At 48.0% G+C, this 13,972-nt stretch overlaps 2 protein-coding genes across 9 annotated transcripts in view; one reads left to right on the top strand and one right to left on the bottom strand.

Annotated features, from left to right (window-relative positions):
* The window catches only part of DNAJB13 (DnaJ heat shock protein family (Hsp40) member B13), a 65,212-nt gene that overhangs the window by 30,348 nt on the left and 20,892 nt on the right, over positions 1–13,972 (bottom strand). For 3 of the 7 annotated variants that reach the window (XM_074372614.1, XM_074372615.1, XM_074372613.1), the window contains 2 exons: positions 5,249–5,335; positions 2,296–2,482 (listed from right to left, as the gene is read on the bottom strand). The exons of the other annotated variants lie outside the window; for them this stretch is intronic. In XM_074372614.1, coding sequence (XP_074228715.1) covers positions 2,311–2,482; positions 5,249–5,335 — 259 coding nt within the window. In that variant the 3' untranslated portion in view covers positions 2,296–2,310. Of the gene's footprint in view, positions 1–2,295; positions 2,483–5,248; positions 5,336–13,972 lie in introns of those variants that run through there. 7 annotated transcript variants of the gene reach the window in all.
* On the top strand, positions 6,325–13,384 carry UCP2 (uncoupling protein 2). Of its 2 annotated transcripts, XM_010973121.3 has the most exons (8): positions 6,327–6,874; positions 7,690–7,838; positions 10,241–10,457; positions 10,614–10,824; positions 11,685–11,879; positions 11,961–12,062; positions 12,413–12,593; positions 12,944–13,384. In XM_010973121.3, exons 3-8 carry the CDS (start codon positions 10,332–10,334, stop codon positions 13,056–13,058), a joined length of 930 nt encoding a protein of 309 aa, XP_010971423.1. In that variant the 5' UTR covers positions 6,327–6,874; positions 7,690–7,838; positions 10,241–10,331; the 3' UTR covers positions 13,059–13,384. The 2 variants fall into 2 exon arrangements, with proteins under 2 accessions (XP_045364789.1, XP_010971423.1); XM_045508833.2 differs by lacking the exon at positions 11,685–11,879 and having other exon boundaries at positions 6,325–6,874.

Below are 13,972 nucleotides of genomic sequence, written 5' to 3'. Positions count from 1 at the left end.
GTCCATACAACTGAATTTGGTAACAGAAGGTCTTCTGAGGTTTACTGGGCAAAATACTACATCTCCTTCCCTGCTTGTTAAAGGCAGAGGTTGAACCAAATGACCTAAGACTCTAAAGTTCTGTAAGTCTAAGAATTAAAAGACAGCTTCCTCCAAGCCACAGGAATTCCCTTCCGAGTCCTACTCCCAATTTTTGCCATCAGGAATCCAGAGATGCAAACTCATGAGGTCAGATCACCAGCTGAGGCCACAGGGAAGCCACACGCATTCCCCCTCTGCACCCCTACCGACACTTACCTCCATCAAGTCATTCAAAATCTTACCGAACCAAACTTGGGTCTGCTTGCCCATGCACAGTAAAGCCAATCTACTGACACCAGGTTGTGCTGAAGAGAAGTGCAGTGTTTACTGCAGGGCATAGTGCAAGGAATTGGAGGCAGCCAGTGCTTAAAAAGCCTGAACTCCCTGATGGGTTCAGCAAAGCATTTTTAAGACAAGGTGAGAGAGGGGCGTCCCAGGGTAGTAGCTCGTGCACAATTCTCTGATTGGTTGATGGTGAGTTAACAGGGCGGTGTCACAGGAGTTAACATTATCAACCCCTATGCGCCAATAGGCCTGGGGGCTATGTGCTTGTGGTCATCAAGTAGTAAATTTCTTCCATCTGGTGGGGGTTTTAGCATCCATAAAACAACTCAGGAAATATGCATCAGATAACAATTATCTAGGTACTTCAGAGAGGAGCTAATGCAGAGGATATGGCGGAGGGGCCTGTCCCAGAAAGGGCCCATCCCAGAAAGGGCCCGTCCCAGAAAGGGCCCATAGGGTCCTGCTTGTTACAAAAAGAAATCTGCTTTTTCATGCAACTTTCTAGTAGATCAGGCAAAAATGAGATAGTTTGGGCCCTGACGCAGTCACATTACTGACACAGTGGGTAACTGACTTTACAGAAATCTTGTCAGGAAAAGTAATATTTTTAAAATGAATGTTTTATTCAGAAGGAATAAATGTTAAGTGAGGAAGTATAATTATATCTCTATAGATGAGTTAATTTGTGTCAAGACACTTTGAAAACTGCTGAGTGCTATACAAAGGAAAATATTCGTTGTGCATACCTTAAAAGTCACTAGGTGCTGAAGTGAACAAGGCCAGTCCTGCCTTCAAGGAGTTCATTGGGGTGGTAGGTGGTGGGGCAGGAAAGACAAATAAACCAGACAGAGTGATAAAAGCCACAGCAGAGAAATGCACATGGCACTCAAGAGCAGGAAGACAGATTAAGGACGCCTGACCTGGTTTGGGGGCAAGGACGCTTCTCTGAAGAAGACACCTAAAGGACAAGGAGTTATCCAAGCAAAAGAGGGGAAAGTCATTCTAGGCAGAGGGAATGACTTATACAAAGACCCAGAAAGAAGCAAGAACAAGGAACGTTCAAGTATTGCCAGCTGGCAGTATGGCTAGGTTGCAGACTAAAGGGAAGCAGTGGGAGAGATGGGGATGAAAAGGAAAACAGAAGCTCTGAAAGGCTGTAGAAGCCACATATTATGGACTGAATATTTGTCCCCCTAAAATTCACATGTTGAAGCCCTAACACACAATGAAATGATAGGTGGATGTTGGGCCTTTGGGAGGTAATTAAGTTTAGATGAGGTCAGGAGGGTGGGGCCCCCATGATGGCATTAGGTTCCTTAGAAGAAGAGAAACCCAAGCTTGCTCTCTCCACCATGTGAGGACAGTGAAAAGGCTCTCTGCAGTCAGGAAGAGAGCCTCCACCAGGGAACCCAACGACAGGCACCTTGAGCCTCAGACTTTCCAGCCTCCAGAACAATGAGAAATAAACTCCTGTCATTAAAGCCACCGGGTCTATAGCATTTCTCACGGCAGGCTGAGCTGACTCAGACACCACATTAAGGAGCCTGGACTATTCTGAGCGGAAAGTGGAGACACTGAAGTATTTTAAGTAGGGGTGACTGGCTGCAGCGTAGAGAATGAATTACTGGAAGATGAGGCTGTTGTCAAAACCCAGATAAGAATACTGGAAGTGGGAGTTGAGTGAACAGAATAGTAATAATATCAATAAAAAGATTCCATTTGGAAGGAGTAGTGAGAGAAGAAAAGGATGATGTTCACGTGTTTGTAATAACATAGAGATACCCTCAATAATATTCCCAGCAAATCATTTTCTGGTCTCTGAACCAAACCACTTGGGTAGTAGCAGACTCACCATGTCCCCTCTGCCTAGGAGAGAGCTTTCTGATAATGAATCTAAGGCACACACTTTGTAGTACTTATTGCCTCGCCCACTTATGTTATTTCTTAAACATATGCTGGATATAACATACATAGGGAACTTAGGTGCCCCTTTGACAGGCTCCCACAGCCCTGGTCACACTGTACCCACCTGTCTGACAGCCAAGAGCCTGTAAATTCCTTGCAGGCATGCACAAAATCATATTTATGATTGTATCCCTGGCCCTTAACACAGTGCCTGAAATATCGCAAAATGAATGAGTGAATGAATGAGATTTTTAGTTAATTTTTAAGAATTGTGATAAAATGCACATAACAAAAAATCTACCATCTTAGTCATTTTTAAGTGTTCAGTTCAGTGACATTAAATACATTTATAATGTTGTGCAATCATCCATCCCCAGAAATTTTTTCATCTCACAAACCTGAAACACCATTCCCTTAAAACAGTAACGCTTCATTTCCCTCCCCCACGCAGCCCCTGGCAACCACCATTATACTTTCTATGAATTTTACTACTTTAGGTATCTCATATCAGTGGAATCATATAGAATTTATCATTTTGTTGACAAGCTTATTTCACTTAGCATGATGTCTTCAAGGTTCACCTTTATAGCATGTGTCAGAATTTACTTCTTTTTAAAGGATGAAAAATACTCCATTACATGTATATGCCACTTATCCATCAATAGATACTTAGGGTTCTTCCTCCTTTTGGCTATTGTGAACAATGCTACTATGAAAATGGATGTACAAGTATCTCTTCAAGACCCTGCTTTCCCTTCTTCTGGGTATATACCCAGAAGTAGAATTGCTAGATCATACAGTAGGTCTATTTTCAATATTTGAGGAGCCGCCACACTGTTTTCCATGGTAGCTGCACCATTCTACATCCCCACCAAGTTCTACATATCCACACCAACACTTATTTTCCATTTTTAAAAATAATAACCATCCTAATGAGTGTGAAGTGGTATCTCATTGTAGTTTTGATTTGCATTTCCGTAATGATTAGTGATGTTGAGCACCTTTTCACGTGCTTATTAGCCATCTGGATGTCTTTTTTGGAGAAATGTCTATTCAAGTCCTTTGCCCACCTTTGAATTGGGTCTTTGCTGTTGTTTTTGAGTTTCAGAAGTTCTCTATATATTCTGGATGTTAATCTCTTATCAAATATGTGACTTGCAAATATTTTCTACCATTCTGAAGGTTGTCTTTTTACTCTATTGATTGTGTCCTTTGATGCACATAAGTTTTTAGTTTTAATGAGCACCAATTTGTCTACATTTTCTTTAGTTGCCTGTGCCTTTGGTATCATACACAAGAAATCATTGCCAAATGTAGTGTTGTGAAGCCTTTATCCTATGTTTTCTTGTAAAAGTGTTATAATTTTAGATCTTATATTTAGGTCTTTGATCCATTTTGAGTTAATTTTTGTACATGATATTAGGTAAGGGTCCAAGTTCTCTCTAAAATGAACAAATTTTTAAGAGGTAAAGAAAAACCCCTTTCTAAAATAGAGCTTTGCTTTTGGGAACCAAAAACAACGAATAATCTGTTTGCAGGGATGGAAATCTCTTGACTATGAGTATACATCTGAATTCATGTAAATGTAATGAGTATGGAGCTTGTAATAAAAATCAAAGTTAGAATCCCAGCTCTAATAGTTATTGGCTGACATGGGTTAAATTCTTGGTCTTCTGAAGCCTCAGTTTCTTTACGCATAAAATATAGGTAATAATTTTACAGAAGCAAAAATCCACAGCTTTATCAACTAAAAGTAGTAAACTTTATAGGAAACAAACTGGACTCCCTATGCATTGTTGGTGAAATGTAAGATGGTACAGTGACTTTGGAAAATTCTGAGTTTCTTAAAATATTATATATGTATCTACCATCTGATCCAGCCATCCTACTTTTAGTTATTAACCAAAGAGAAATGAAATCATATGTCCATACAAAGATCTGTATATCAATGTCCATAACAGCATTATTCATAATAGGCCCAAATGGAAATATGTAATCCAAATGCCCATCAGCTGGTGAGTTCACAAAAATGTTCTATATAATTGTGATGGAATACTACTCAGCAATAAAAAAGGAACAAACTACTGATACATGAGCCAACATGGGTGAAACTCAAAAAACATTACGTGAAGTGAAAGAAGCCAGACACCAAAGACTACATTGCATTTACATGAAAATTTTAGAAAATGCAAGCTGTAGAGAAAGAAAACATTAGTGGTTATTAAGGGCTAGATGTGAAGGAAATAAATGACTGCAAACAGACACAATAGAACTTTGTGGGTGATGGAGGTGTTTTAAAACTTGACTGTGGTCACTGTTGCACAACTGTTTAAATTTACTAAGATTTAATTAAACTGCACACTTAGCAATGAGTGAATTGTATGGTATTTAAGTTGTACCTAATAAGGCTGTTAAGAGTGAAAAAGGTTGTATCTTGGTTCATAGCAATAGCAAAAACTGGAAATAACTGAAATGTACATTGAATATATTCACACAATAGAGACTATACAGCAATGAGAATTGAACTACAACTTCATGTAATTTGGATGAATCTCACAAATATAATGTGCTCAGTGTGTTTTTCTTCCCTGCTATCTAGTCCCATTCCAGCTATAGTCTCCCAGCTGACAATTCCTTCTGCTTATGTACAGACAATAAAGAAAACACACTTATCAAGCCTGACTGATCACGGTTTAAGTCAAGGCCCACTATTGCCAAACTGTGTGACATTAAGCAGGTGACTTAATCTCTTTGGCGCTATTCTTACAATGGAGGTTAATACCAGCCTCACAGAGATATGTGAGGTATTCACACTGAATCTGAACATAGTAATTGAACTAAATGATCATCTTTCCCGATCCTCCCATTACACTTTCCAAGACACTTTCAACCAAACAGCATGCATTGAGCGGCTACTGTATGTTGACTGAAGAAAAACGCACAACCTAAAAGTTAAGTTTTATTCAGGGACTCTTACCATAGCCCAGGAGACAGACTCCCAGATAGCTCTGAAGAACTGCTCTGCAGAGGTAACAGGGAAGCCAGGATAAGTAGGAGTTTTGGGCTGGGGAAAAACATGTAGTCGAATATTAAAACATTACTGTGAAACACAAAGAACAGACATCTCAAGTTAATGACTTTAGTGCTTTTCTATGTGTGGGAAGAAGCAAGAACTTGGGTTCACTGAAATTATCCCTTAGGGAAAAAAAAATTATCCCTTAGGTGTGCACCTTAACTATCTAAGGCCAGCAGTATCCAAAGCACAGAAAATGCTTCCTGTTTTTCTCCACCCCGAATCCCTCTCAGGGATCACCACGGTGGGACGCTGCAGTGGCTAATGGCTAATTTCTTCTAGAACTGGGATGGCGGGCAACATTCTTTGTTTACTAGAATGTCAGGCAACACTTCCTGACCACATGTAGAGCGGCCTTTAGACGGTTATGATACCAAAAACTTTGGAAATAGCTTTCTGCTGTACAGAAGCTTACAATGTCGTCAAGGAGCTGGCTTCCACAAATTCTTACAACAGTCCGGGACAGCCCACAAGGCTGAAAACAGAGGAAGAGGGAGACAGATGGTACGTAAAAGTAGGGACACAGAGTCCAAGGGCGAACAGAGACTTTCTCCTTCTACTCTCCACAAGCACGTGTTTGTCCGGCCACAGGACATAATTACTGGTTGTCTACGTCTGTCACCCCCATGATACCACCGACCACCTGAGGGCGACCCAGGTCTGGTTCATCTCCTACAGTCCCTTTCTCATGCAGGGTCCTACGCACGCAGCAGGTCCAGGCCCTGCTCGGCCTCTTCACTCGCTTCGCGCCTGCCCGCTGTAAGTGTCGGCGGGAGCGTCAAGCTCGGCGCCCCCTCCCCATCAGGGTCGGAAGTCCCCGGGGAACGCAAGGCTAAGGCGGCAGGCGGCGGGAAGCCCAGCCGCGCCCAGCGGCCGTTGGCGGGTTGCCGGCCACCTGCTGCTGCAGCCCGGATTGGCTCTTTCCTCCGGCCGTGCCGCGGCCTTAACCAATCGCCAGCGAGCCCTGTCGGGAGGCTCCGCCCCGTGGGAGCCCGCCCTTGCGCCGAGGGAAGAGCCGGTGGTTTGCCAGTAGGGTCGTGGAGTTGTGGGTAGCGGACTGGGTCTGTGAAAAGAGGGCGCACTCTTACACCCGAGCCTCTAGGAGCTGTTAGAAGGAGCCCTGGGGAGGGGAGCAGAGGCGTTTGTGACCCTAGCAGCCTTTGCTCCTTTCCTGGCGTCAGTCTTGCCATCCTCACAAAGAGGTTGGCGGAGCGAGGGGGTGACCCTACGGGAGAACAAAGGAGCAAGATACGGGGATTGGCTCCCGGAAATGGTAGTGGAGAAAGGCGCGGAGAAAACTCTAGGCCTGACGGTCTCTGCGGAAAGGGGGCGGCTAGAGCGCAGCCTCCCGGCCCTCGGAGCCCGCAGGTCCCGCCCCCGAGGTCTAAGTAGCGCCGCAGCCTTACCGGATCCCTCTGCAAGACCCGTCAGCCGTGCCCTTGGATCAAGTACTGTCAGCGCTCCCAGGACGCGCCCTCAGTCCGACGACACACAGAGCGGCCTGCACTCCCGTGTTCTCCCTGCGGCCCGGTGAGCCCGGCTCCGGTCCGCTGCAGCCCTGTGCCCGCGACACCTTCCTAATGCCCGCTACGCCGGCCACGGGGCGCTACTCCTTTAATTTCACTCATCGCCTTCCGGCCTATTTTTAAATTTTTCCTGTCTTATATTCTTTTTCTTTCCTTAACGCTCTTCTTTCGCCCTTTTCCCGTGTTACTTTTGTTCTTCACCTCTTGCGTTCAAATGGCTGTAATGTAAGCCTTCATCCTTCCAACCTCCCTCTGCTTGGCCAGGGTTGGGGGGGTGGGCTTCAGCAAGGACCAGAATGACTTCTCCCACCCTAGGCGGCCCCAGGCCATTCCTGGGGCTGTTTCTGCTGGCAGGAGGCTTTGAGCTGCTTGATGCGGCCCCTGCAAGGCCCCCTCCAGCCCCTCTAACCTCGCAACCCCGCTTCCTGGGCCTAGTTGACTCAGCTAGTCTCTGACCCATCATGACCCCCTCACAACACTCTACTCACCAGTCTGCTGACTGTTGGGGGATGCTTCTCCAGACTCCTGAGTTCCACTAAAGCAGCAGTCTTGAAGAGAGCAATTTGTAGTACCAAGGGAACAGACAGGGGAGGCAGGACTCCTGGGTTCATTTCCCCCCACCCCACCCTTCAGTGTGTTTCCCCCTCCAGTGTGTGCACTTGTTTAGTCCCCAGCTGCCTTGTGGGAATTGGACCTTGTTCCCTACCCACTCACCCCGAAGCAAGGACTGAGTGGGCAAGTGACCCCTTCCTTGCTGAGGTGTGGTCCTTTATGGCATATTTCCCTTTCTAAACTCTCTTCCTTTGCCCCCACCCACAGGACACATAGTATGACCATTAGGTGTTTCGTCTCCCAGCCATTTTCTATGGAAAACCAAAGAGATCAGGCCATGATAGCCACAGGCAGCTTTGAAGAATGGGATGCCTTTAGAGAAGCTTGATCTTGAAGGCCTCACCTTACAAAGCCAGGTAAGAGTCCAGTCTAAGGGAGGGGTCTTCTACTGCTTCCTAGCCCTGTGGTCTGGGGGCAGGGTCAGCAGGACATAAAAATAACTAGCACCACCATCCTAGTAAAGTCACTCTTCAGAGTTCACAAAGCATTTTCTTACATCCCTGGTCTCATTCTGGCCCTTAAGCCAACCCTGACAAGCCAAGGATGGTAATCCCCATTTTACAAAGGAGAAGATAGAGGCCCAGTTGGGATAGTGATTAGCCCCAGGTCACCCTGCAAGTCAGCAGCAGAGCTAGGACAGAATTCTATTGTTCTATTTATGTATTGTTGAATTTTTGACTATCCTTGAGACTGAGATTAGTTATCAGGTGTACTTTTTAGGTCTTGAAACTGATTATTTGCTGGGGATTGTTATATATGATTAACTCTTTCTAGTTAGGCCTGAGTTTTATTTACTCCTCTTAGTAGGGTCTTTAGCACAGGGACCTTTACCTCCATACCCACACCTCTGAAGGACCTGACTTATGGTAAACACAAGGCAACATTCAAAATGGCAACTTAGCTTCTGTGCACTTGTCTCTGAGGTTGGCAGGGGCTGGGTCTTATTCTTCTCTGGCCCTTGCAACATACTACAACTCAGACCAAGGTCAGGACATGACTGACTCATGTCATCATGTTTCTGATATCCAGAGGAGGGATGCCATTCGCCTAAACCTTCTCAGAACTGTCATATGTCACAAGAGAGCTTGGGTGTTGGACTTCCTCTTGAAAGGCCCTGCCTGTGCCTGGGGCTGAGAAAACAGCGGTATGCACCAGTGCAAAGCAAATAGCATAAGTTTTGGAGCCTGCATCCATAATGTGGAAGTCAGGACAGCCACCGCATAGGGCTGCTCTGAGGAGTAAGTGAACTAATAGAATGTGGCAAGCAGAGGAGTGGGGAAAGGTGTGGAGTACCACCTGGGGTATGAGGATGTCAGAGCAGGGAAGCTGGGAGTTCTGTAACACCGTCAACTCCCTCTGCCATTTAAGTGCCAGTCTTCACTGAGCCTTGTATGGGCCAGGCTCTAGAGAAACATGAATAAGGCCAGGCACCACCCTACAGGGGCTCCTGAGCAACTGAGTGGTGAGTAGCCCTAGATTTCCCTGTTTCCCAGCCACCTGGGGTGAGACGCCCAGGAGGAAGAAGCAGAGTGAGCTCTTTGTTTCCATGGGTCTGTGTGTTCACTACTGACTCCCACCACATCATCCTCTGCTGGCCAGCTCCTTCCTTCTGGCCCCAGCAACAGGGGCAGCCAATCGGGCAAGCAGGGCTCAAAGCAGCATGTCCTATGTAGTAAAGAAGTAAGCTCAGAAGGGAGAGAAGCAGGTCACCCTCCCGCACTGGGGTGCTGGGCTCACTTCCTCCTAAAGCAGAGGAGGGTGTTGCTCTAATTCTGAGAACAAAATGGAGCTTTTGGTTTCCTTTGTCACTCTAAATAGCTCTGACCTGCCCTTCCCCATCCCCACCTCTCATGAAGACATGACTACCTCTGTTGGAGGAGAGGAAACTGGCCACAGTGTCAGTTTTTCCTCCATCACACAGTAGACTGGGGGAGAGAGTCTAGCACCTACGCACTTACTCTTAGCCCTGAGAATTGCCCAGCATCCTTCAAGGCCCAGCTAAGTCGTTTCTGATTACCCACACTTTCTTCCTTCTGTTTCAGTAGAGTTGGTTGTTCCCTCCTCTGCATTTTGAGAGTATGTTCTGCAAGCCCCGAATGCAGCTTGAATCACCTGCCCACCCCTGTGCCAGACAATAAGCGCCCCTCTAGGATAGATATTGTCTCCTGCATCTCTGAACCAGCCCCTAGCAAAGCAGGCTCCTTGAAAGAGTGACTCTAGAGAGCCCAAGCTGTGGGAGGGCTGGTGGGGAAGGAAAAGAAGAAGACTGAAGGAGTCAAATTGGTCTTGTTCATTCCTTTTCTTCTAGATTTAGACAACTCTAGACCCATAGGAACCTCTTCTACTTAGAAATCCAGGGCACAAGCCTGTGGGTTTGTGCCTGTCAGGTCCTGGTCTGGCTGAAACCTTTTCCCCACTTCTGCCTGCCCTCCAGACAGATCCACAGAGTCAGGAATGCGGGGCTTAGTGCAAGCTGTACCCAGCAGACGCAGGGCTGGGCCGGTGCTTGTTTGTGAGGCAGCACTAGAGAGCTGGGATCCAGACACTGCCTGTGGTGAAAGGGAGGGAGCTCGTCACAAAATACAGATTTCCATCCTCCAGCCCGTATTTGAAACTGTGAAACTCACTCCTATTTGTCCTCCGGGGCTGCTCTGAGTCCTTGCTTAGGGAGGTGGTGCTATCTGGGAAGCTGGGGGAGGGATAGTCAGTGGGGAGAGTCTGGGGGTTCAGCTACTGATGGGGCTTCTCCTTGGCTTAGTTTCCTGCAGAGTTCCTCTGTCTCATCTTGTTGCTGATCAAAGGGGCCCCCTTCTTCAGTTTTTCTTCGGAGGTAGCAGGAAATCAGCATTATGGTTGGGTTTAAGGCTACAGATGTGCCCCCTACTGCCACCGTTAAGTTCCTGGGGGCTGGTACAGCTGCCTGCATTGCAGACCTCATCACCTTCCCCTTGGATACTGCTAAAGTCCGGCTACAGGTAAGGGGGTGACGCCCAGGGTTCTGATGGTGGCTAGTCTGCTCCTTCTCCAAGACACAGATTCCTCAAGGGCTAGTGGGGTGTTTGAGGCTGTAAATTTTAGAGCATAGGGATGACAGGAGATGGGGAGGGCAACCACCTGCCTTGGCCTTGCAGATCCAAGGAGAAAGGCAGGGGCCAGTGCAGGCTGCTGCCAGTGCCCAATACCGCGGCGTGCTGGGCACCATCCTGACTATGGTGCGCACCGAGGGCCCTCGCAGCCTCTACAATGGGCTGGTCGCCGGCCTGCAGCGCCAGATGAGCTTCGCCTCCGTCCGAATTGGCCTCTATGACTCTGTCAAGCAATTCTACACCAAGGGCTCTGAGCGTGAGTGTGGAGCTGGGCCACAGGCCTCTTGTCCTCTTCTCATTGATGGCTGATCCTAGTTCTTTTAGTTGCATAGTTCCTTTAGGCCCCAAGACACCTGAGAGGAATTTCAGAGGAACTGAGAACCAGAATGGGCCCTGATTCTTCTAATGATCCCTGAACACTTGGGCTATGCCAGGCTTCCAGCAGGGCATTATCTCATGACAGTCCTCACAGTCACCTCAGGAACAAGTGGTATCATCCCTGTGTTACAGATGAAGAAACTGAGGCTTGCCAGGGGGAAGGGACTTGGCCAAGGGCACACAACAAGAAGCTGGAAAACACACTTCTGCTTCCAAGGCCAGCATTCTTCCATTTCACCTCCTCAGCATGCCATGCCCACCCTGTGTTTTACACTTGTAGAAACTGAGAACCCAGATCAAAAGGTTGACTTTTCCCAAGATCACATGGCAGGGAGAAGTAGATCTGGGATAAGAACTCAAGTCCTGTGACTCCCAGTCCTTGAGAAAGCCTCTTCCCTTGGAGCCTGGGTTTTTATATTTGTCAAATGGAAATGATTCTGATTTCTCAGGGCTGTTGAGCAGATAAACTGAAGTGACTGAAAATGCTTTATGGAAGAAATCATTAAGTATCATTTTGTCCTACTCCTTGCTATGTCCCAGTGCCTAGCAATTAGTAGACACTCCCAGTGGTATTCTGTATAATGCAAAGAGTCCTTAGAACAGAGCTGGTTTGGGTCTTATTACAGAAAGACAAGAAGTTAGAGTGAAGATGAGAGATTACAGTGGCGCTTTTGGGGAGGAGAGGTGGCAAATGAGTGCAAGCCCAGCTGGCCACTAACCCCCACAGTTCCTCCACAGATGCTGGCATCGGGAGCCGCCTCCTGGCAGGCAGCACCACAGGTGCCTTGGCTGTGGCTGTGGCCCAGCCAACGGATGTGGTAAAGGTCCGGTTCCAAGCACAGGCCCGTACTGGAGGTGGCCAGAGGTACCAGAGCACTATTGAGGCCTATAAGATCATTGCGCAGGAGGAAGGGTTTCGGGGACTCTGGAAAGGTGTGTACAAGGTGTTTTGCCTTCCCCATCTTCCTCCTCCCCTTTTCCCTGGTCTCACATAGGGACCCCTTCCTCCTGTAGGGACCTCGCCCAATATTGCTCGAAATGCCATTGTCAACTGTGCTGAGCTGGTGACCTATGACCTCATCAAGGACACTCTCCTGAAGACCAATCTCATGACGGGTGAGTTTGGGTAGATAGTGCTGGGTCTCGCCCTTCCACTAACCCAGGAGCTGGTGTGGGTCTGGCTGCCTGAAGACCACATCTTTTCACCCTATTTCCCCTTTGCTTATGGAATGAGTTTCCCTTGCCGCCTTGACACCAACTGGGACAAAGTTTCCACCTTGCACATTGAGGCACTGAGGCTAGATTAGCAAAATGACTCCTCAAAATGACTCTTCTCAGGAGAGGTCCCAGCTGGAGTCTCTGTCTCTCTGAAACCACGAGACCCTAGCTACTTAAGTCATCTCTTTCCTTCTGGAATAATGAGGTGAGGAGTCCTGACTGCCTCACCTGCTCTCCCTCTTTGGCAGATGACCTTCCTTGCCACTTCACTTCCGCCTTCGGGGCGGGCTTCTGCACCACCATCATCGCCTCCCCCGTCGACGTGGTCAAGACGAGATACATGAACTCTGCCTTGGGCCAGTACAGCAGCGCTGGCCACTGTGCCCTCACCATGCTCCAGAAGGAGGGTCCCCGAGCCTTCTACAAAGGGTGAGCCTCCAACCCACCCCACCCAACCCCAGGCCTTCTGACTACCCATATCTGTCACACAGGTGGGAAAGAACAACCTGGAACTGAGTGGCAACCAAGTGTCAAACCGTTTCTGATCCTGGTCCTGGTATTTCCCTGGCATCCTTGTGCTCTTAACTCCTTCCTCTCAGAGTTGCTATCATGCCTACTTTATTGCTGTTAAAATGGAGACTCACAGAGGATTCTTGCTCACCACCCACAGCTCCTTTCTCTGGACCCTCCCAACCTCCTTGGGACAGAGAAGTGGGTAGGGTTGGATGCAAGGGCCCAGCAGGGTGAGTGGGAGATGACCTGTGTTTTCTCCCCTCTAGGTTCATGCCCTCCTTTCTCCGACTCGGTTCCTGGAACGTGGTGATGTTCGTCACCTACGAGCAGCTGAAACGGGCCCTCATGGCTGCCTGCGCTTCCACGGAGGCTTCCTCTTGAGCCTCTCCTGCTGCTGACCTGACCACCTCCGGCTTTGGCTTCAGCTCCAGCCAGGCCCTGCTTCCCTTTTCCTCCTCCCCTCCCCTCTCTCCCAACCCCTTCCTCCTACTCCCTTTCCCACCACCTGCCTTCCTCTCCTCACGTTCTCACCCCTCAGCTCCTGTTGCCTCTCACAGTCCCCATGGAGTTAACCCCAGCTGACACTGAGGGAAACCTGGCACCGGCCAGGATCTCAAGCCCTCAGTCTCTTGAAAAGTTCAGCCCGACTCTTCCTCCTGCTCCCAAGCCCAGCTAGCACATCACTCATAAAACAAGCTCAACCTTGGTGTCTCCTCCCTCTGTCTGTTACCAGGGGTCTTGGTCTGATGGGCCAATTTTGGCACTTGGTGGGCAGGGGAAGAGCCACCAGACTTGGAAAGGGGGGTGTGACCCACCTTCTATCTCCAGCATCCAATCTGGGGTCTGTGGAAGTCATCTGGTCCACATCTCTTTCCTTACCAGGCCTTAGTCATCAATGGCCTTGGTCTCCACAGGTCATTTGAACTTTCCCTCACCAATGCCTGGTACTCCAGTGCCTGCCTTTTCAACCCCCCTGGCCTATTTATCTGTAGAATGAGTATTATTCTCTCCCCTGCATCTCCTTTGCTGCTTGGAAGATTTAGAGGAACTTGGGAATCTTGATGCCACGTGCTTATTTTATTCCATTTTACAAATGGGGAGCCCACCTCAAAGTCTCAGGCTGAGTGAGGACAAGTCAGCCTGCTTCCCATCCTCCACAGTCACACCCTTAGGAGGCAGGCTACAGAGCAAACATCTGGCCTCAGCCTGAGGACTCTTCCATTTGGAGTCTCTCCCTCATCTTCAGCTAGAGATCCCAAGGTGACAGGACAAGCCAGGGCTTAGGCAGCACAGGA

Source organism: Camelus bactrianus, chromosome 10, assembly GCF_048773025.1.
Source record: "Camelus bactrianus isolate YW-2024 breed Bactrian camel chromosome 10, ASM4877302v1, whole genome shotgun sequence".
Classification (NCBI taxonomy): Eukaryota; Metazoa; Chordata; class Mammalia; order Artiodactyla; family Camelidae; genus Camelus; species Camelus bactrianus.
The sequence above is the reverse complement of the archived record's forward strand: the minus strand, read 5'-3'. Positions and strand labels throughout refer to the sequence as shown.

Excerpts from the sequence above, each read along its gene's own strand:
- UCP2 (XM_010973121.3), top strand. The coding sequence starts at position 10,332 with ATGGTTGGGTTTAAGGCTACAGATGTGCCCCCTACTGCCACCGTTAAG. Across the intron at positions 12,063-12,412 it reads GAAGACCAATCTCATGACGG|ATGACCTTCCTTGCCACTTC; the intron begins GTGAGTTTGGGT and ends CCTCTTTGGCAG. Across the intron at positions 12,594-12,943 it reads CCCCGAGCCTTCTACAAAGG|GTTCATGCCCTCCTTTCTCC; the intron begins GTGAGCCTCCAA and ends TCTCCCCTCTAG.